The sequence below is a fragment of the Coturnix japonica genome, chromosome Z (assembly GCF_001577835.2).
Source record: "Coturnix japonica isolate 7356 chromosome Z, Coturnix japonica 2.1, whole genome shotgun sequence".
Lineage (NCBI taxonomy): Eukaryota > Metazoa > Chordata > Aves > Galliformes > Phasianidae > Coturnix > Coturnix japonica.
The window spans coordinates 31,339,177-31,360,396 of NC_029547.1; the positions used below are offsets into that span (position 1 = coordinate 31,339,177).

Here is a 21,220-nt window from a genome sequence, read left to right on the forward strand (position 1 = left end):
CTCTGATTTATATGTGTTTTTAGTTTGTGGGTTGCCTTTTGTTTTTCTTGCTTGAGAAATGGATGTCTATCATTTGTGTGATTGTTTGCTGAAGTACATTTAGTTACTGGATAATCCTGCAAACTTACTTCCTGTTTCAGATTACTTTAAGTGGAGATGTTATAAAGCAAGAATTCTTAATTCTCCTTGTACTGAACCACAGGGGTGTATGTTACAGCATTAATTTTATTATGACTATTTTTTTTTAACTTTCTGAAAGTTTTAGTCAGTAGGGTCTCAATGGTAATTTAAGGGAAGGAAAGTGTAGTATACTTGCTCAGCAAAGGTTGAATCTAAAGATAAGTGCTCATGCTTCACAAGCCACATAGTATTCCCATTGTACACTTTCTCTGGTGATGAATGCAGGGGTAGCACTGTTACCTATTTCTCTGTAGGCAGAGAAAGACACCTAGTTAGCACACAGTTCTTCTGGCTTACCTGCGAATGAAGAACTGAAAGCATCTCAAAATTTTTCTTGTCCTGAAGCTGATCACTTGTGCCCTCACCACTGCCTAGGCATCCTCCTTAGCTTCCTTGCAGAGGGGCCATGTATGCGGCTATAGTGGTGCTCACAAGGTCCAGTCTGCTGACCTAGCCAAAAGTTGCATGGTCACTTTGGATTTGTCCCCTCCTTCACTCAGTACCTGCAGCAATCAGCTGAAGAGGCACTAAAGAGGTAGAGAATTTTTACTTAAAAGTACCATTTTAGTGGAGATCAAGAGAGAGCTGTCCTCAGGTCTTTGCTGTAGAGCTGAAATGGGAGAGGTCAATAGCCATGAGGTGATACACAACCCAAAATTTGACTTATATACTCAAAGCATGTATATGCACACACATTATGCATTACTACAAAATAGTTTTGAGAGAGGTGCTGTTCAAGAAAATTCTGAATGTTTGCGTTGGAAAGTCATCCCCTTGGGAACCAAAATGAAAATCTGACAGCTATGCACATGTGCACACGCTCGCAATCATTTTGTCCAAATATCTTTTGAATAAAGGAGCAGGATGAAAACAGATATTTGAATGTCTTTGTGCATTATGTCCTGAAGAAGAAATCTTTTTATGTCTGCAATGTATTTATATTTTATAGGGACTGTCAGGGAGGTTCTTCTTTCTTTCCTCCAGCAAAAATATAAATGAATTACATCCACCTGTGAAAGAAAACAGGTACCTTGAGGTCGGTGTGACTTTTCATCATATGCATGTATTCTTGTCCTTTATGTATTCTTGTCTTCTGTATTGTAGAGAAAGGTGAAACAGAGTATACTAAGGCATACTTGTGCTTTGAGTACTTATGCTCGTTGTACCACACTCTTTTTAAGAGAACATATGCATTTATCTTTTAGGAATTCTCTTCAATCCTGCTGATGCAGGCTGCAGTTTTGAGGAAGACATGTGTAATTTTTACCAGGATCACAAGGATGTCCCAGGATGGAGCAGAGTGAAAGTGAAGCGCAATGTGTATAGAGCAGGAGATCACACTACTGGGTTTGGTAAATCTGAACTCCTTTTCACTAGAAGAGTCAAACTGGATGTGAAAGTTACTGCATTGTTTAAATTCTCATTACATTTCCAATAACATCACTGGCACACTGGTTAGCTTGCCTTGCTGTAATTGCTTGCCACTGCAGTCTGTCTGGCACTCTGGCTGTGCCTGACCCTGCATGCAAAGAGGCAAAGTCACTGGTCAAAAGGCCATGCAGGCCATAAATGAGGGTAATGTCACTGAGCTGCCCTGATCTGCAGTCTCTATGAGTCCAAAAAAACATGCAGGCAAGTACGGTAGTAGCATAATGCACTGATTTTAACAACCAGGAGGGCTGGGCTCTCAGCTCTTCCAGGTATAGAACAGTTGGCATCTTTAAGGGAAAAATGTGATATTTTACGCAGTGAAACCACATAGTGAAAAGCTGCCAGTAAGTTCTGAAAATGTCTTCTGCACTTCATGTAGTGCTTTTCATGCATCCCTTTATATAGAGTGTTTGTGGTTATTATCTGTAGGATGAAGCGTCACCTATTTCATAACATGCACTGTGTCCCATCCTTTATTCTTTGGTCTCAGAGCAGAATCTTTGAAATAGCTGGCCTTCCAGCAAGAGAATATTTCCACGTATATTTGAAGAGTGCTTATTTCTAGTAACTTCCTCACGTACCAGTTTAGTTTGAAATAGCAAGTATGTTTTTAGAAAAAAATCTTATTTCCTTTCACTGACTTCTTCCTGCCAGTAGAAACTTTCTACCACTGAAGTCTGTTGCAATAATTGAAACTGCTTTAACAGCAAACAAGCTATGCTAATGGTTTATTAGAAATACTCACTAGTTGCACTGTCTTGCAGGTTATTACTTGCTGGCAAACACAAAGTTTACATCACAGCCTGGGTACATTGGACGTCTGTATGGCCCAACCCTGCCAGGAAACTTGCAGTTTTGCCTGCGTTTTTATTACGCTTTGTATGGCTTTTTCAAAATGAGCGGCACCCTTACTGTTTATATTTTTGAGGAGAATCATGTCGTTCAAGAGAAAATCTGGTCTGTCTTGGACTCTCCAAGGGGTGTTTGGACTCAAGCTGAAATCTCCTTCAAAAAACCAATGCCTTGCAAGGTAAGATCCAGCTGTTCATATTTGCTTTGTTGTAGATGGAGGTTTTCCTTGCTATTTCGTTTCTGAGAACTCTCTTATCCAAGGAGTAAACATGAGTGAGCTGCCCCTGCAACATGAAATAAAGCTCCCTAGGCTGTGTGGTGGTGGAGTGTTCTTCTTTGCAGACTTGCTTCCATTAGCCCCAGTGAAGGGGCCCTGTAGCAGAAGCAGAGCAGCACACTTTGTGTCCTGAAGGGCAGTCATAGTATTCATGGAGGAACTGGGGTGACAGCTGATGGTATCTTGGTTTCTAAGTGAGCTTTATGTTCATGCATTTTTGTCTTACTTGTTTTGCATGTCATTCCAATTGCCCTACTGAATTACAGACTGTAATTTAAAAATTTAGTGCTAGTTGAAGTTCTGGTCAGGATGCGAAGCGGATCCTTCTTTCATCAGCATCCTGGTTTTCTACACAAGTCAGTGTAACTTAGAGCAGTAGACATTAAGTATCTGGTTGGGGAGGCCAGGTCCAGGGTGTACATAAGGAAATTTACACTGAAAATGTAATTATAATTGCTATTATAATTCAGTAATAACTGTTGGGTAGTTTTCTCCAGCGGTCTGTTAAATTAAAAATAAATGTTTTTTAATTTATTTTTCATGTTTACTCATAAACATAACAGAATTCCTAATGTCCTTTCTACCCCTATTGAAAGAAACAATTTCAGAGTATTGTAACTGCCCAAAACCTTAGTGACAGAAGGGTCACTTCTAGTGCCATCCCAAAGTATTCGCAGAAAAGTACATTTCTCTCTCTCCCTCTTTTTTCTTGAAAACAAAAAGTAAAAACATGAGAAAATACTGGTTAACAGGGCAAGTGTATAACATGCTTTTGCTGTCTTCTGTTTCTGGCTTTTTTTAATTGCTTCTAAAAAGCTTCAGTAGCTTGAATGGCGTAACGCAACATATAGTAGTGATGACAGCTGAACATGGCTGTTAACATGTGGTTTATAGCCTTGGAGGTGGCAGGTTATTTTAGCATATGACATTTACAGGGGAAATCTTTTCCAATGTGGATTTATGAAGAACTGTTTTTATGTTTTCCTAGAAATGAAAGTATCTAAAATACTGGAGAAATAAGAAGCTTGGTTGTGATGGGAAGATTTTAAACCTTTATTTGAATTGCTGCTTTAATGTCTGAAGCTACTAGTCTGCCTGGAGGCAGTATTAGATAGGGAGAGCAGTACTGGAGAGAAGAATGAAGTCAAAGGAATATCTACTCTGCTTCTGAGACCAAAGGTTTGCAGAAGAGAAGAAACACCACACTCTGCAACAGAGGGGTTCTTTGGCCTCCAGCAATTCTCAAAAACCTGCAGAAGGTTCTTCAGATCTTGTGATGAGAAAGCCTTCTTTACCACAGAAGCAAGCTGCAAAATGCTTCTGTTAAGGTTTCATTCTTTAGATATGACAAATGGTGAGATCTATGGAGATTTAGAGAACTCTAGTTCTCAGAATTTCATAATTTGGACACCTCTTAGTAGAATAACTGCATATTTCAGGGGATGAAGCCTTAGTTTAGTCTGAAGCCTGTTACCTTGCTGGGGAAGATCATGGAACAGATACTTCTGGAAGCTACGCTAAGCATATGAAACAGGGTGGTGATACAGGACAATTAGTATGCCTTCACCAAGGGCAAGCACTGACAGACCAACTTTCTGGCTTTTTATAATAGCATAAAAGCATTTGCTTTAGAGACCAGCTTCAAGCAGGTAAAACTGCACTGGGGAAGGAACTGAAGTGAAGAAAAGTGAAGAAAAATGACCAGAAAAGCTCTTTTTTTAGAGTTTTTTGGAGCCAGCAGCAGTGCTGTGCCTGGGCTAGCAGCTGGCAGCTTGTGGGAGGGCTCCTGACTCACCAGGGGCGGAGCTGACACTGCCTGCTCTTTATCACTGGTAATTGACCTTGACCTATTTGCTGTGTGGATAAAGTTCCCACCCACACAACACAGAAGGTGTGGAAAGCTGTTCTGAGCACCTAGTTTGGAGGTAGTCAGTGTTTGAGGGCTGCTGCACTGCCCACTCAATAAGGCAGCAGTGGGAGTGGAGGCTGTGTCTTGTGTGAGCACGGGTGAGTGCTCTTGTCTTTTTCTCAGGTAACTTGCTCTTCTGTTGACAGGACCTGATGCTAACGCTTCAAACATGGTCCTCACCAGGAAACGGGCTTCCCATGCAAAGACTGTGGCAACACAGTCAGAAGGTCTGCTCCAAGATGTGGAGGTTCAGGTCTCTGGCTGCCAGGAGTGCCTCAGCCTGCTGCTGCCAGGAGAGGATGGGAAGGATGTGATTTGTGTGCAGTGTGAGCTCAACCTTGTGGTGGAGCTTAGGGAGGAGGTAGTTAGGCTGCGGACAATCAGAGAATGCGAATGGGAGATTGATTGGTGGAGTGACTCTCTGTGAGAAAGGCGCAGAGATTGCACTTCGCAGACTGAGGGAGTAATGGACCCTCTCTCTCACCATAGTCAAGCAGGGAGAGACAGCTTGAGAGGAGAGGAGGAATGGCAGCGGGTCTCAGCCCGGCATCGCAGGCGACCCCCACCCCGACCTTCCTCGGTTCCCCTGGTCCCTCTCTGTAACAGATACGAAGCCCTGAAACCAGAGGGAGAGGTGAGTGATGATGACGTGGCAGTGCTGCCGCCAAGCTTGCCCAAGGTGAGGCGGTCGGCTCCACGTTTGAAGACTGCCTCCTCCAAGAAAGAAAGGAGGGTAATAGTTGTGGGCGACTCTCTTCTGAGAGGAACAGAGGGTCCAATATGTCGGCCTGACCCTACCCATAGGGAGGTGTGCTGCCTCCCTGCGGCCCAGGTCAGGGATATTTCTAGAAAACTCCCCAGCCTTATCCACCCCTCTGATTATTACCCTTTATTGATAGTTCAGGCTGGCAGCAATGGGATTGCTGATAGAAGCCTGAGGATTATAAAACATGATTTTAGGAGGCTGGGGAAGTTAGTTGATGGAGCGGGCATACAAGTAGTGTTTGCCAGTATTCCTTTTGTGGCAGGGACAAACACTGAGATAACCAGGAAAAGCCATCTTATAAATGCATGGCTGAGAGGCTGGTGCAAACGCAAAAATTTTGGATTCTTTGATCATGGGGAGGTCTACTTGGCACCTGGCCTGAGGTCGGCTGATGGGAATTGCCTGTCTCCAAAAGGGAAACGGATACTTGCCCAGGAGCTGGCAGGACTTGTAGAGAGAGCTTTAAACTAGATAGGAAGGGGGAAGGGGATAAAGCCAGGCCTGCTAGAGATCGGCCTGGGGAAGTGGTATTGGGACTAGGAGAAAGACGAGGGGCTCAGCTGAGGTGCGTCTACACTAATGCACGCAGCATGGGCAACAAGCAAGAAGAGTTGGAAGCCATAGTGCAGCAGGCAAACTATGACCTAATTGCCATAACAGTACCTTGAGTACTGTGTTCAGTTTTGGGCCCCTCACTGCAAGAAAGACATTGCGGCCCTGGAACGCGTTCAGAGGAGGGCTACAAAGCTGGTGAGGGGTCTGGAGCACAGGCATTATGAGGAGCGGCTGAGGAAGCTGGGATTGTTCAGCCTGGAGAAGGGGAGGCTCAGGGGAGACCTTATAGCTCTCTAAAACTTCCTGAAGGGGTGTTGTAGTGAGCTGGGGGCTGGCCTCTTCTCTCGTGTAATCAGTGATAGAACTAGAGGGAATGGTTTTAAGCTGCATCAGGGGAGATTCAGGCTGGACATTAGGAAGTATTACTTCTTGGAAAGGGTAGTCAGGCATTGGAATGCACTGCCCAGGGAGGTGGTGGAGTCACTGACCATGGGAGTGTTGGATGTGGTGCTGAGGAATATGATTTAGCCTGTAAGTATTGGTAATGGTTGGACTAGATGATCTTCTAGGTCTTTTCCAACCTTGATAATTCTGTGATTCTGTGATAACTGCATCAGTGAACAAGAGAAGAGCCACTAATGTCATCCATTTGGACTTTAGTAAGGCCTTTGACACAGTACCCCATAAAATCCTTTGTGTTTTCAGTCCTGTCTGGGAAGCAGTAACCCACACTCACATTCTCCATCTTGTCTGGCCTTTAAACCTGTTCCCTTTTCGAGCTTCAGATCCTGACATCCATGTCCCGCTCTCTTTGCCGTGCCTGTCCAAGTTCTTATAAATTTTAGGTTGATTTTTTTTTTTAAATTTTTAATTTAATTTAATTTAAATTTAAAGTAATGAATTGAATGAAAACAGAATTCTGGCACAGAAACCAAACCCTTACACTTTTCATCCTCCTGCTCCAATGTGGAGTAGTGCCCAAGCCAAAGGATTTTTGAAATAGGGGCAAAATAATGCCTTTTTTCCTAGCCTTATTCTTGGAAATGATGGAAGTGTTTTGGCTTGAATCTTACAAAACAAGCCTGAAGCAAGCACCCAGAATGGAAAATCTGAGCTGAAATCATTGCATCTTGGGATTGTTAATAACAAGGGAAAAATCTTTCAGTGGGGTGAGGTGGGATTAAAATAAGATGGAGCTACCACCTTTTCTCTGGTAGATGTAGTGGTTGATGTGGATATCACCTTGTTTTCTGTGGTGCATCAAGTCTAGACTTAAGAAGGTGTAGGCACGCACAGTAGTTTAGCTGGTCAACTGCTTGGTTACTGGGAGCAACTTGTAGATTGGCTCAGTGACTGTGGAAACAGTAAACAGTCTCCTAGCTGCTCCTTAATGGCTAGCAAGGTCAGTGAGGTAGCTGTTACATTGCTTTGTCCAAAAAGTCCTGATGCTTGTAAACCCAGAAAATACTTGAATGTGTGTGTCCTTCATCTTACTTCCCAATATAAATATTACACCCAAGGCTTTGGAAACAAAGCTTAAAAATCAGTCTGATGTACTTTAATTGTGTGGGTAGTTTTTTTTTGTTTTGTTGGCTTTTTTTCTTTTTTTTTTTTCCTTTTTTTTTATCAGGCCAGTAAAACATCTCAGATTTTCATCCTTTGGTTTGTGTAATGTTTTTTTGCAAGTTCTTTTGGAGTTAGCTAACTGCAGTCTGGCACGGAGCGTTGGCTTGAGTTCTGTGAGCAGGAAGTTTGGTGATGGCCAACAGACTTGTATTACGCTTTCAAAATACCGTGTTGAAAAAGTTAGGTGGGTATGATCCAACTGAGCAAGTAATAAGTGTTTATACATACATTGTAGATATGCATGCATATATACGAACATACTGCAAAGACATATGTTGTATAAAGCTAGTGAGAAGACATTTAAAATCCCAGTTCGTTTGTATCTGAGATGCTGTGTGTTTGAATTAGTTTACACACCCACGATCCATTCCATAAAAAGTGTTTTTGTACTCTGTAATACCCAGAAGATAAATGGGAGACAGGAGATCTTCCTAACAGCTGTTAAGATAAATGAAACTTGCCATACCTTGTCATATAAATATCATTAAGGCAGCATAAAAATCTGACTCTGAAATTTGTAGATTCTTTTGATCTGATTAAATGAACTGAAACTGATTTTCCAAGTTCATACATGGCAAGGAAAGGTCAGTGCTAACTGGAAGACAAATTCACATGAGCCATGCACAGCATGGAGATATTTGCACGCACCATGGAATGTGAATTAGTATTTTAATCTTGTATGTGTGTGTCACCTTGTATGTGAGTTCACCTGTTCGTTTTCACCCATCACCCATAACCAATTTTAATTGCAGTTGTGAAAACATGAATCATATGAATGAGTGCTGCGCTTCAGTAGTTATTTGCTTTAAAACAAATGAATGAAAGAGGACTTTTAGGGAATCATTAGGCATTGAAATCATTTGCCACAGGAAGCCTTGAAAGCCAAGAACACTTTTTAAGCAACTTGGGCAAATTCATGGAAAATACACCTTGCAGAGACCAGTAAACACTGTGGTACCAGTATGACCTCCAATTCAGCAAGTGGTTTAGACATCTAGGAGCTGAACAGATTATAGCAAGGTACAGATGTCTTTAGGGTGGATTTATTTCTTGCACTGTTTTCCCTAAACATCCATTATCACCTCATTCTCCTCCTTCTTGTGCCATGATAAGAGGGTCTTTGCACCTCTGTTCTCTGTTTTTACCTGTGGCAATGCTCATGAAATGAGTAGTAATTTTAATCTGTACTGATGAAATTAATTAATTCCTAGATTTCTCTTTGCTGCTAATAAATTAGTGTCTTCTGTTTCTCCACCAAAATCATAGGTAAATGACTAATGCAGGATGCCATAAACTCCTAGATTGCTGTGGCTAGCTCAACAGTATGAAGGACATAGGTTTCCAGTTATGTATAAGATAGAAGAGGGCTGATATCTTAGTCTTCACTTCTTCCTCTGCAAATCTCTCTACTGGACATGAAATAGGTGTAGCATTAACTCCTTGGCCTTAGCCTATTCTGTCAGGTGTATGTGTATTCCTGCAAACCATTTGCTTTGGATAGAAAAGGCTTTAAAACATGTTAGTTCAAATGACAATCTTATTGCCAATGTTATTCTGTTATGTATGTAGATATTTTCATGATCTGTTATTTTTCCCACTGGAGAAATGATAGATACTAATGTTATTTACATGGCAAGAAACTGAACTTGCATGGCAACCGCTGTTTTAAATCAGTTCATTTAAAATGGCACAGGAGGTTGCAGACATTCTAACTCTGGCTTAGTAGCATATTTCCGCTACTGATAAATAAGTCTGTATCTGTTTAAGACAAATAGAAACAAGCCATTTAAAATCTAGTTTAATCAGACTAGTTAAAAATAATTTGGGCTACACTGATAACATTTGTATGAAACAGCCCTGGGGAAATCAGCATGATGCACTGATTCCATCTGCCAGGACTGGTTGAGTGCTTGTATAGCTGTGCAGTACTATAAATGACTGAGGAGTTAGACTCACTGTTTTGTGAAAACATCTTGACTGCTTCTTTGTGTCATGTCACACTTTTGTTTTGGATGCTCAGATTGTTTTTGAATTCCATAATGCAGGGTTTTGTGTCACTCTGAGGAAGCTACAGCAGTTGCTCCTCACAAAAACCGACTCAGTCAACCAAAACATCATTATAATTGCTTATCTCCTGGATTTTGAGTGAATCTAAATAAGTGTCCAACTGACAGAATGAGTTTTGTATCTATACGGATAAACTGTATGTAGTTTAAGCATAGGAATGTTCAGCAGGATAAAGTCGGGTAAATTAATTTCCTGCAGAGGCTCGAGTTGTTTTTCAGACACTGGATTTGGCTGTTGTCCCAGCTTATCTTTTTTTAAAAAATATATATTTCAGCTGGACTGGTTTTATGATTGAGCAACAGCTATACTATCTTGGGATAAAAAGAAGGGATCTGAGAGCATCATTTATCCTTTTGTCTTCTTCTCAGGCCAGCTCCCTCCAACCCTCTTTTTATATATTGCCCAGTTTTCTCTTTTGTACTTTTTTATTTGCATGCCCTACTCTTTCTTATTCTCTGCTGAAAGAACGTTCATTTCACGTGCATACATTCAGCTCGCATCAACTTGTGGAGATGCAGGTGAGGGCTGGGAATCCTTTCCACCTAACTCTGTGTCTGAGGCACGACCTAACAATGTGGCATAAAAGAAGTGAAAACTTGCTGATGTTCTCATTTGGTGTTACTCCTTACTCATACAGTCCAGGATAAATTGTAAGAATTGATCACTGATACTTTTGATTGTGCATGCCAGCACTGCAAAATAAACAGACCAGCCTCCAGAAATCAAGGCAATCATTTGGAAGGAAACTTCCCAATAGCCTGGCTGCGTCTTCTTTCTGGAACAAGAAAATGACATCAGAGGAAAACGTGTTTTATTTTCTCAGTAACACTAGCAACAACTGCCTGCATTGATAATGTTTTTAATTTAGCCTCCAAGATAGCGTGCAAGTCCAGAAAGATTTGTTACATCATGAAACAGCCAGTACATTGTTCAGTTGTCTTTTTTTTTTTATGAAAAGAGGCATGAGTGGAGCACAAAGATCCCCTTATTCTCTTCTCCAAGGTATGAGATAACTTCATGAATGATTATTTTTGGAAGAACTGACCTAGGAAATATTGTAGTGTAAAATGAGCAAATGTAAAGGACCATAAGACGCTCACATGATCAGATTTAGAAACATTACATGGGGTGAAAGTGAGTGGGGTGAAAGTGAGCGGCTGAGTGAAATGAGTTGATAACATTTTGGGGTGTAAAGCTCACATGCACCGAAACAGATGTTTAAGAAAGAAAGAAAGATTAAAAAAAACCAAACCAACAAACAAAAAGACATTCAAGACAAAAATAGATCTGATCTTTCAAGAAAAATATTTTCTTCATCATTGCCTAAACCTAAATTGAGAACATAACAGCAAAATCAGCGAAGTGCACAATGAGCAACGTTAGTACATAACGCTGTTGCTCATACTGGAAATGCTGCATGCCCAAGCACTCATTCCTCCTTGTCACCCCTGCGCAGTTACGGAGTCTTCTCATGGCAGCGTGTCACCCAGGACCACAAAAAGAAAGCAAAGAACTAGTGATGCTAATGCTGTGGATGACAAAACCAAGCAAGTTCACACCTATCACTGAAGCAAACTGGTGCCTCATGCAAAGGATATACATTCAGTGGCCTGTGATAGCGCAAGTTATTGTTGTGATGCGTTACAAATGGAGCTCTTTTTGCAGGATCCAGCGGGTAATTACATACCTTGTATGGAACAAATTATTGCAATTTAAGATTAAAGAACTTGATCCTGCTCCCAGTGATGTCAATAGGAAAACATCAGTCAGAACATGATTCCACAGTGTGGAAATGTTGTTTCACAAACGAAGACTGACCTCACCCTTTCATGTGTGGTTTTCTGAAGATCCTTGGGTTTAGGACTTCAATATGTCTTTAGTTTAATACAGTGTTCACCATAATGCGTTTATTAATAGTCTGTTGAATGACGTCCTCTCGACGTAAATAATTATTGTATTCTTTATTCCACAAGATGCTACCATGTTATTTTTAACAAATTATGCCTGTTTCTTGAGAGTGATTTGACAAATTAGGTGATGATCTTTGACATATTCAACCTTAAGACAGGGAGTGCAGATCTGCAGAAAAGCACATGGGATCCCTCCGAGGCCATTACACAGAGCAGCTGTGTGTGCTGTGCTGGGGCCGTCCAGAAGTCCATACTTGTAACAGTTTGCAGGATAGATAATCCTCATTACAGGCATTGGTAGCATTGAATGTAAAATGGTGTTTTAAAGATTGCTCTGTGCAGGGCAGCATAGCTCACACACTCTTCAATGGCTGTTTCATAAGTAGATAGGTAAATAAATACAGTTAAGCAAAGCAGTCTATAAAAATCTTGTGTAATGACTATATTGAAGGTGTTTACCAACCTTGCTAATAGAGGACATATCAGGTAATGCATAAAGTACAGTCTTTTTCCATCAGCATGAAACTGTCAATCATCATTCAACCTCAGGTAAGGTAGCTGGGATGTTTACAGTTGTTCCAGAGTGTTAAGATATTGGAGTGGACATTCATCTGTCGTCAGTCACTAGCACAGACCTCATCACAAAGGAATTGGTCTGAAAATCTCCACCCAAATTATGGTCATAACCTCAATGGCCAGACAGATGGTTTGCAGTATTTAGGCAAAGAAAACTGTTAGCAGTATTTTCACAAAATAAACCTTATTGTGTCTTGTGTAATTTGAACAGCTCTATGTTACCCCTGGGAGAAAAGCAGCTGGGAATCTTACAGTTTTAGTGGTTTCTCTGCATTTTACTTTGCCATCCTGTGAGTGACTTGTATTTTCCATGGCAGAATTAATGTGTAGTCAAATAAAACATCTTGGATACCAGTCTTAATCTTCACAAAACCCAGATAAACACTGTGAGTGATGCTTAGCTTTTTCAGCCTTCTGCTTTATGATACTGTGGCCTTGTATCATTGCTTAAGAATCCCGTTTTGTGCAGTAGTTTCACCTCATTTCCTGGTGTTCTTTACTTGCAGTTTGCCTGGGCCATCCCAATTGGCCATCACTCCGCATTACTCTTTGAAATTAGTCTTTCCCTGGGTAACACCTCCTGGTTATAAGGACAGGATGGCTGAGGACCTTGAGCTGTTAATGCTGTTATGTTGGAGACATAACAATAAAAAAAACAAACAACTTTAGTGAGTCATCCTTTGACATGCTTTAAAAAATAGTCACATTCCGAGTAAGATGTCAACCATTCACAGAAATATATCATTTGGCTATAAAAAATGGGAAAACACTTTCTATTTAATGAAAACATCTAAAATCCACTGGATTTTATGTGTCGGTCGTCTAGGCACTACTAGTAAGTGCCAAGTCAAAGTTAATACATCATTTCTGTACTGTCAATATTAAATCATTAAAGCATTTTTTGGAAAAAAAAAAAAAAAAACAAAAAAAAAAAAAAAAAAGATAATTTTGCAGACTTTAAACAGTGCCAGCTTTTGTTGGAGATGCATGAATTTTTTGTTCATTATTGCAGGTTGTCTTTGTGAGTTGGTGTAAGAGCTTCTGGGACTGTGGACTTGTGGCACTGGATGATATATCATTGAGCCTGGGAAGCTGCCAGGCTGCTGGTAAGACCATGTGTATTTGTTGTCCTACTGCTCTTACTTTATCCCCTTTTTAATAAGAACATTATCTCATGCCATCATTTTCCAAGCCTTTCCTACAGCTGGCTTCATTTCACTGTTTTTTGTTGTTGCTTGTTTTTCAGTAGGAATTGCATTAATCCAATTTTTGTTGTATCATAGGGAGGACCAGATTTTGTTACCTCCTAATTAACTTCACTGCCTTCAGTGCAGCTGTATACAAGGGTTCACACCTTCAAGAGCATACCACTTTATAAAAAGCAGTCAGACTGACAGGAAAGCAGTTTTTAGTTGCATAAGGAGACCAGGAATGCACACAAAAGTGCACGTTTCAAAACACAACACTGTTCCTTTTGCCCAGAAATACGGTTGTATGAGGCCAAGATACAGTCCGTCCCTTATCTGAGCTGAAGCTCTGTAATGAGCACAGATAAGAGGAGTCCAGCTCTCCACCCTCAGTGGGAGGAATTCATTGCTTCTGAGCAAGTCTTTACCCTTTGACATGCGCTGGGTAACCCCTCTGAACTCACTCGCACTCCCTCTTCTGGGTCTTTTTGAGGTTTGATAATGCAGCGATTGTATCCTAATTTGGAAGCATTTCTGATGAAACAGGCACAGTCCGTAGTCCCATTCACAGCCCTGCCTTTGAAATGGTGATAAGACAGACTGACCGTGCCACTTAGACTGCCATGGCGTAATAACTAATTTATGACCTGTTCTGATTGGATTCACACATCCAAATAGTGAGTGCCATCAGTGGGGAAGGACAAGTCACACGTACAAAGCTACATAACTTTTTTCTAAAGTATATCCAACAGTTGCCTATTTTGTGTCTCTGTAGTCCCTAAGGAAGCTGTAAATGAACCGAAGGTGCAAAACTGATATTTAGAGGCATAGTTATGCTGGCACTTGTCACTGGTGGCAACAAAAACAAAACCCACCCTTAGCATGTAAGGTGTGAACACTCCCTCTTCTCCAAGAGGGAAGGCAGCTCCCGGTGCCTGCTCCTGAAGCACTGATTCAAGTTGTAGCAGAACAGCTGGCAGAAACTTCTTTATTATCATACTGGCAAGTACTGGAATTCTTGTCATACTTTCTTCTACATCGTCTAATGGGGCTGTAACCCTGAAAATACTCTCGTAATTACAGCTCTGCAGTCTGTTGCATGTGATGGTGGAATTGGATGCCAGGGCAATACAGCAGGGCTCAGTGTGGCGGTTGATTTCAGGTCGCAGAAAGCTCTTTCTGTGGTAGGATCTGTTAATACATGTGACACATACTGGAGCTCATTAAACTGCCTTCAGTACCACAGGAGAGAAGGAAATGAGGCTGGTAGAGCCCTTTTGGAGGAAGAGCTACAGTAAACTGTATGAGGTGTTTGAAAGGATATTAGTAGATGTTAGTGAGCCAGACTGAGGCACAGATTTCCCCAGAGCTGTGAAGAAAATGAAATTAAATCCTGTATTTCAGTTTGGAACTGACTTTGTAGGCTTGTGACTAATCTGTTGCTAGGTAAACAGAAGTGATCTCAGCAGAAGCAATGCATTGTTTGTGTCATCTCTCCATACATCTGTCTAATATATTTGCAGTTTTAAACAATAACATCTCGTTATAGATCTCTTGCCACCCTCTCCTGGTGAGTGTACTTTTGAAAAGGATGAGTGTGTGTTTACCCAGAAGAAGAAAGGTCGTGGGAGCTGGCAAAGGAGTCGGGGTCCGACTCCCACCTCTTACACTGGACCAAAGGGGGACCACACTACCGGGGTAGGTGAGTTAAGCTTCACATTGAACTTTCTGAACAGAGATTAAGAATTAATCAAAATACTTTGAGATTAGAACACAGGAACCTTAAGCTTATGTGAATATTCCCTAAAGCAAAATGAAAACAAGTAGGTAAAACTCAGCTCTTCTTCTTGAGCACCTGACTAGTTGAACTGAGGAGAAAATATGGGTAATACAGGAGCAGTCCCACAGGCCCTTTATCTTAAAAATCTGTTCTATCACCCCACTTCACTCTTTGTACTGTGCCCTTTTGCTTTCTGAAGGACTCAAGTGAATGAAGACCCCATCAGTATGAGTGAGCTCACAGGAAACTGCATCCAAGTTTCCCCCCCCCAGCTGTCATACCCAGTGACTTTTGCTAAATACAAATTGCATTACTGTGCTGGGTATTTGTGCTCCTGCAGAAGAACACCTCAGCAATGCTTTTACTGGCTCTGGTGTAAGATGAAGCTACCCTAAGGCTTGTAAACTTCAGATGCTTATGTGTGTTTCAGAAGACTCAGGGTGCCTTGCATTTGCCCTCCTCTGGGAGAGAAAATATTCATTCAGCAAGGAACAAAGTCAGTGGCAGACAAACTGACTCACTACTCACTGTGGCTATCAGCCCAATCTGTAAAAAATTTTAGCTGGGCTATTAAAGCAGTTGACCTGTGCAAAATGCTACCAAGAACTACTATTACTCTGTCAGCTGTGACTGAGTGTAAATCACATCCAGTGGTAGTTATTTCAACTGTGCATCTGAAATCTTGCCCTGTGCAAGCCTAATCGATAAGAGTTATGCCCTATTTCTGATCTCCCTATTTCTGTAGATGACTAAAACTCAGTTCTGTAAAGTGATTTAATGTCCAGGCTTGCATTTTTTTTCCCCCCTGTGGATATTCCCTAGGTAATACCATTCTTTCTCTTATCTCCTATTTCCAAAGGCAATATCCATCTCCTTACAGCAGCAACACATTAAAACAGATTCTTGCAGAATGACATTAACCTATTTCTTAATTTCTCAGGCAGAAACTGACTTCAGACCCATTTTCACTTCATTATATTATTTACTAAGCATTGTGAGATTGGAGACTGATAGTTTATATTCTTGGTGAACCAAGAGAATCTTTTAAGCTTGGCCTGTGACAGGAAAATGTGTTTACAGCAACATAAACATTTATTCCTTATATAATGAATTTGCAGTGGAATGTGCTGTAGAAATATGTGGATTCAAATTCACCAAAAATAGTCTTTCCAACAGTTAATAACATGATTCAGGCCTTAAAACTAAAGGCAAGATACTCTACTATGATACAGTATGAGCTGTTGGTGTTGATTTTTGACTCAGATATCTCTCAAGCATAGTTAGTATCAAAATTCATGGAGCTACTTGCACTAGGTTTAGAATAAATAACCTAGGGAAATCTCCAACACACAGCAGCAAATGGTCTTTTCTTTACAGATCTACAGCTGCAGATACTCACCCTTTTCACCCTTTTTCTCTAGTGCTGCAGACCACCAAACTACAGCTCTGCCTAGAGGATGACTTCAGCATGGGTTTGTTTAGGTAACAGGGCTTTCAGGATCCTGAGACAGACCTACTGCCTGCTCTTGCAGTTCTCAGTCTTCCTCCTGCTTCACTGGTCCTCATGATTCTCCTCCCTCCTGGGGTCCATCTCAAGCAAAACAGCTGCCATGTGCAGCAGGTGGGACGTGGGGGTGTTTCTCAGTCTTATGGTACATCTCAGCTTGGATCTTTCCTTACTTGGAAATCACTAAATGATGGATCTCAGAGAGGCAGGGGGAATAAGTTATCTGCCAGCAATTAATGACTAATTTTTCGAGAGATCAGGATTGGTGACAGTTTCTCACTCATTTGTGGATTCTAGGTGATCCAGTTTTACTCACTCATGTCTTTGCATCTTGATGACAGAAGGAAAATATTACTGATGTCAAATGTGATTTAAAAGAGGTACATCAGTTCATTTGCTTTGTTAATAGCACTGGTTCCTACACCTAGCCTTAACAAGCATATTGCTGGTTTCAGAACAAAATGGTTTGTGTTCTTACTTTGCATTGCTTTCTGATGTTGTATATTTCGATGGATATAAAACAGATGGGTTTTTTTTAGTGTTCTTATACTAGCATTCACAAACATTTTAATTACTGCAATACACAACTATTACAGTATTGCAGGTACTGCAGCACACAAGTACAGCAGATAGTTTATCACATAGTTTTCCTTCTCAGAAATTTCAGTCATGGGTTTTTGTGTAATGAGCACATGGAGCTAATTAGTGGGTTAACAGAATGTGTTCTTCTTTACTAATATTTGATTGTGTGTCTTTTTAAGGATACTACATGTATATAGAGGCATCCAACATGGTCTATGGACAGAGAGCATACCTAGTTTCAAGATCACTGAGAGGGACCTCTGGAAAACAATGCTTGACATTTTTCTATCACATGTATGGAGCCGGGACTGGATTATTAAGTGTTTATCTAAAAAGAGAAGGTGATGATGAAGAGATTCCTTTGTGGAGGAGGACGGGGGAACAAAGCATCTCGTGGCTAAGGGCAGTGATAGAATATGAAAGTGTTAGAAACTACCAGGTAAGAATAAACAAACACAAAATGGAAGGTAAAGCTGAACTGTGCACTAGAATCCAGGTTTTGAGTTGTATAATAAAAAAGTAGACAGCATTGAATGAATGGACATCTGAACAAGCTGAAGTAATGCATGATTTTGGGATAGAAAACAAGAGGACAGAACAGAACAAACTGATGAAGATCACTGATTCCAACTGCATGACCAGTTCAGGGATAACAGAAGTTAAGGGATGTTACTGTCAGCTTTATCCAGAGGCCTTCTTGAAGTGACTCGGGGCTTCAGCCACCTCTCTGGGAAGCCTGGTCCTGGAGTTAAATGAAGCACTAATTAATTCCTTATCTCAGAGTTACTTTTTAAAATGATTTAAGTGTTGTTTTTCCATCACTTCTTCTCAGTAGTGGTAGACTGTATTTAGATCACTTGTGCAATTTTTTTCCCCTCCACAGTCTAAATCCTTGTCTAAATTTGATGCTGTCACTAAGCTGTGATAAACAGGCTGCATCTTGCAGCACGGTCTTTTAGAGTGGCACAACAGGCAAGGAATGATGCAAAGAGAGCTGAACTGATACTGACTGAAACAGCGCTGGGCAGAAGACTACTAAACTTTCATTGAAAGCAAGTTTAGCTTCATCAGTAATGATGAATCACAACAGAATGTTGTTGGTTTTTGTTTGTTTGTTTGTTTGTTTTTCTCTCCTGGCTTTCAGTTGAGTAACACATGACAGTATGTTTCAGGTGAAAAGGAAAACAGGCATATTACATCACTGGAGTAGATTACCAGTAGTTCATAATAAAGAAGTATCGTACTGAACTGTGAGAACAAATCTGTTTCCTTCAGACATATCCAAAGTCTGTGACCAAGGAAGTTAGTCCAGTAATGGAGGATGGAGGTGTTCTCCCAAGAGCCAGGCTTTCAGCACTCACTAGATCCCCGAACAGACTGCATGGTCTTAGGGGGGAGGGATTGTTCTTTTAGTCGTTCCTTCTAGGTGGGGTATTCATCAGAAGTTATGTCTTATCTTTACAGATTATTTTTGAAGCAATCCGTGGGGTGTCGATGAGAAGTGACACAGCTATTGATGATGTTCTGTTCCAAGCAGGACCCTGTTTAGGTAAGTTTAAGCTTACTTTGCTTTTCTTAGGAGACATCTAGCAAGTCGCGTGGTGTTTCGTTGCACTTAGACGGGCGATATGTTGTTCCTTGAAGCCCCTCTGAATGGATCTGCATTTATTGTCGTGTTGCTGTTCATGTAGAATTTTTATGAACATGTGAAACCATTCTTCAGAGTTTGGTCTAGTAAAAATCTTGTAGCACTTTTTAAAAGCTGTGTGGGAGTTCCATTTAAGTCTAACACAGTAATTACATTCTGACTTATATATTAAAAAATACTGGCATTTACACTAGTTCCCCTTTTTTGTATTCTAGAAGTGGAAGAAATTCAGTTCTCATCAGGCTATCCAGACAGCTTAAATGAAATTGAGTATTAAATACAGTCTGCTGAAAGGAGTGGGATGCATAGGAAGCTTTTATGTGAGAAACTGCACAACGGCCTGTTTTAAAATGTGCTTTAAGTGAAGACTGGACTCATTCGGATACTCACCCAAGTGTAGGAGAAACTCAGAGCACTCGCGTTCCTCGCCTTCGCAATGAAATTATCGACTCAGGGCTTCTTAGACTGTTTTATAATGTTTATTTTTTTTTTCTCTTTTGCATGAGGTTATCAATTATATATCAAGGCTTCCCGTTTTGCACAGATCATTCAACACAGTATTTTAGTGCTTTTTTTGTGTGTGTGTGTGTGCGTGCGTGTGTATGTGTAAATCTTTCTGGTATATAGGAAAAAAGGGGAAAGCAAAGGTGCACAATTAAAATCTAATATTGTGTTATCTTAAATCTGCATTCAGTGAATGTTTTGTGTTGGGTACAGAATGGCTTTATGTTAAGGAAAGAATAAATACTTAAAGAGAATAAAGAAAATACTATTAGATACTACTAATATCCTACAGGCTAAGTGCAATTATTCATAAGACAATTCTCTCTGGGAAACTCTTAACACTTTGCTGGTAATTTTTGTGTTTTTGTATTCTTTTATTGTAAGAAATATATTTGTCATCTTTAGCAATAAGAAGCTCACTTCTCGTGTTTCAGTATAAATCAGCGTAACCTACTGCCAAATAAAACAGTTCGTACACTCACAAAGAATGTACTCACACTTTACCCAACCACAGTGCCTTGCAATTGTATTAAGTAGATATCAAATTCACTCAAGTTGTTAATTTTGAGGACTTTTTAAATATTTGTGTTCGAAGTTTGTTTTGAAAATATTAAAACTTCCTAATAAAATATAACTTTGAAAATTGCCTGCTTCAGACTTTAGTTATTGGTGCAATGAAGAACAACTTAGTTAATTATTAATATATCAACCTGCATTTGTTGTTGTGAATGTGAAAAAGGGAAGAGCGTGGGTTGTGTAACATGGAAAATGGTTTGATCTATGACAGGAAGCTCCTGTACTGACCCATAGAAGCCATTCAAACATTCAAGCTCTTTCTGCAAGGTGGGCACCCTGAATAATGGAAATAAATAGCCTTTGATCCATTCAGAACAGAGGATGTGTCCAAATACAAAATCCCCCCCACACCTGATTTCTGCCCTGGATCCATTTTTGTGTACTCTCTGTTGCAGCAGTAACTGTACAGGGAGCACAGAAGGGCAAAGACCAGTTCTGGGACTGTTATGCGCTCAGCCTACTTACTGTCTGAACGTTTCTTCCAAGAGCAACTGGAGAACCCACAAGTAATTGCTTTGAGCCCAGTTGTGGCACAATCCATAGGAACAGCTATGAGAACTTCAGAAGCTGCTGAAGCACCCCAGACACTAGAAAGCTTATATTAGATTGCTGTAATTGCAGAGTTGTGCTGCAGTGGAACTGAAGTTGTCCTCAAAGCAGAGGAAAAGGTCTTTTAATACCCTCTTGCACAATACTCTTCTATACTCTTTAAATGTTTTCCATTAGTTAACATTTTGTTATTATCCTTACTTTAAAAAGAGCACCAGAATCTGATCCCAGTTGCACCAATGGAAATACAGAAAAACAACAGAGAATATCACTGTTACTCTAGATTTATATTAATGCAAATCAAACTGCATTCTGGAGAGTACTGTATCACACCAAAATAAACCTAACGTAAACACAGGTTTATAATCACGAGGCTTTAATAAAACAGCACAAACTGAATGCTAAATAACTGGCATTTTATTAGTTTGGACCTTAACACAGCTCAGGAGTGAGTGTGAGAACATGCTCAAGACAAACACTGCTGCTAAAGGACTGCCTTGTAAGGTAAAACCACAGAGACAGCATGCTCCTCTGGTAGGGTGATACATGAGTCAAAAGGTTCCTCCAGCCCCACTCAGTGGGTTGCAGGGAAGGTAAATCTTTGGAATTCCCCAAATAAGGCACTCCCTGGTTGGCAGGGAGTAAGAGATGCCTCAGCAGGACCCGCTCCACCTCCCCCACCTTCTCTCCTGAACTCAAGTTGTTGAGTCAAGTTCTTGACTGAAGGAGTAAAGAGAG

At 40.6% G+C, this 21,220-nt stretch overlaps 1 protein-coding gene across 2 annotated transcripts in view; it reads left to right on the forward strand.

Moving 5' to 3' along the window:
- MAMDC2 (MAM domain containing 2) overlaps positions 1 to 20,003 on the forward strand; it is a 60,910-nt gene extending 40,907 nt beyond the window's left edge. Inside the window, exons 8-14 of one of the 2 annotated variants that reach the window (XM_015849145.2) lie at positions 1,386 to 1,532; positions 2,376 to 2,641; positions 13,162 to 13,255; positions 14,886 to 15,038; positions 17,385 to 17,644; positions 18,670 to 18,754; positions 19,069 to 20,003. In XM_015849145.2, the coding sequence (XP_015704631.1) occupies positions 1,386 to 1,532; positions 2,376 to 2,641; positions 13,162 to 13,255; positions 14,886 to 15,038; positions 17,385 to 17,644; positions 18,670 to 18,754; positions 19,069 to 19,130 (1,067 nt within the window). In that variant the 3' untranslated portion in view covers positions 19,131 to 20,003. Of the gene's footprint in view, positions 1 to 1,385; positions 1,533 to 2,375; positions 2,642 to 13,161; positions 13,256 to 14,885; positions 15,039 to 17,384; positions 17,645 to 18,669; positions 18,755 to 19,068 lie in introns of those variants that run through there. The other variant, XM_015849147.2, reaches the window with a different exon arrangement.
- Positions 20,004 to 21,220: the final 1,217 nt, after the last annotated feature.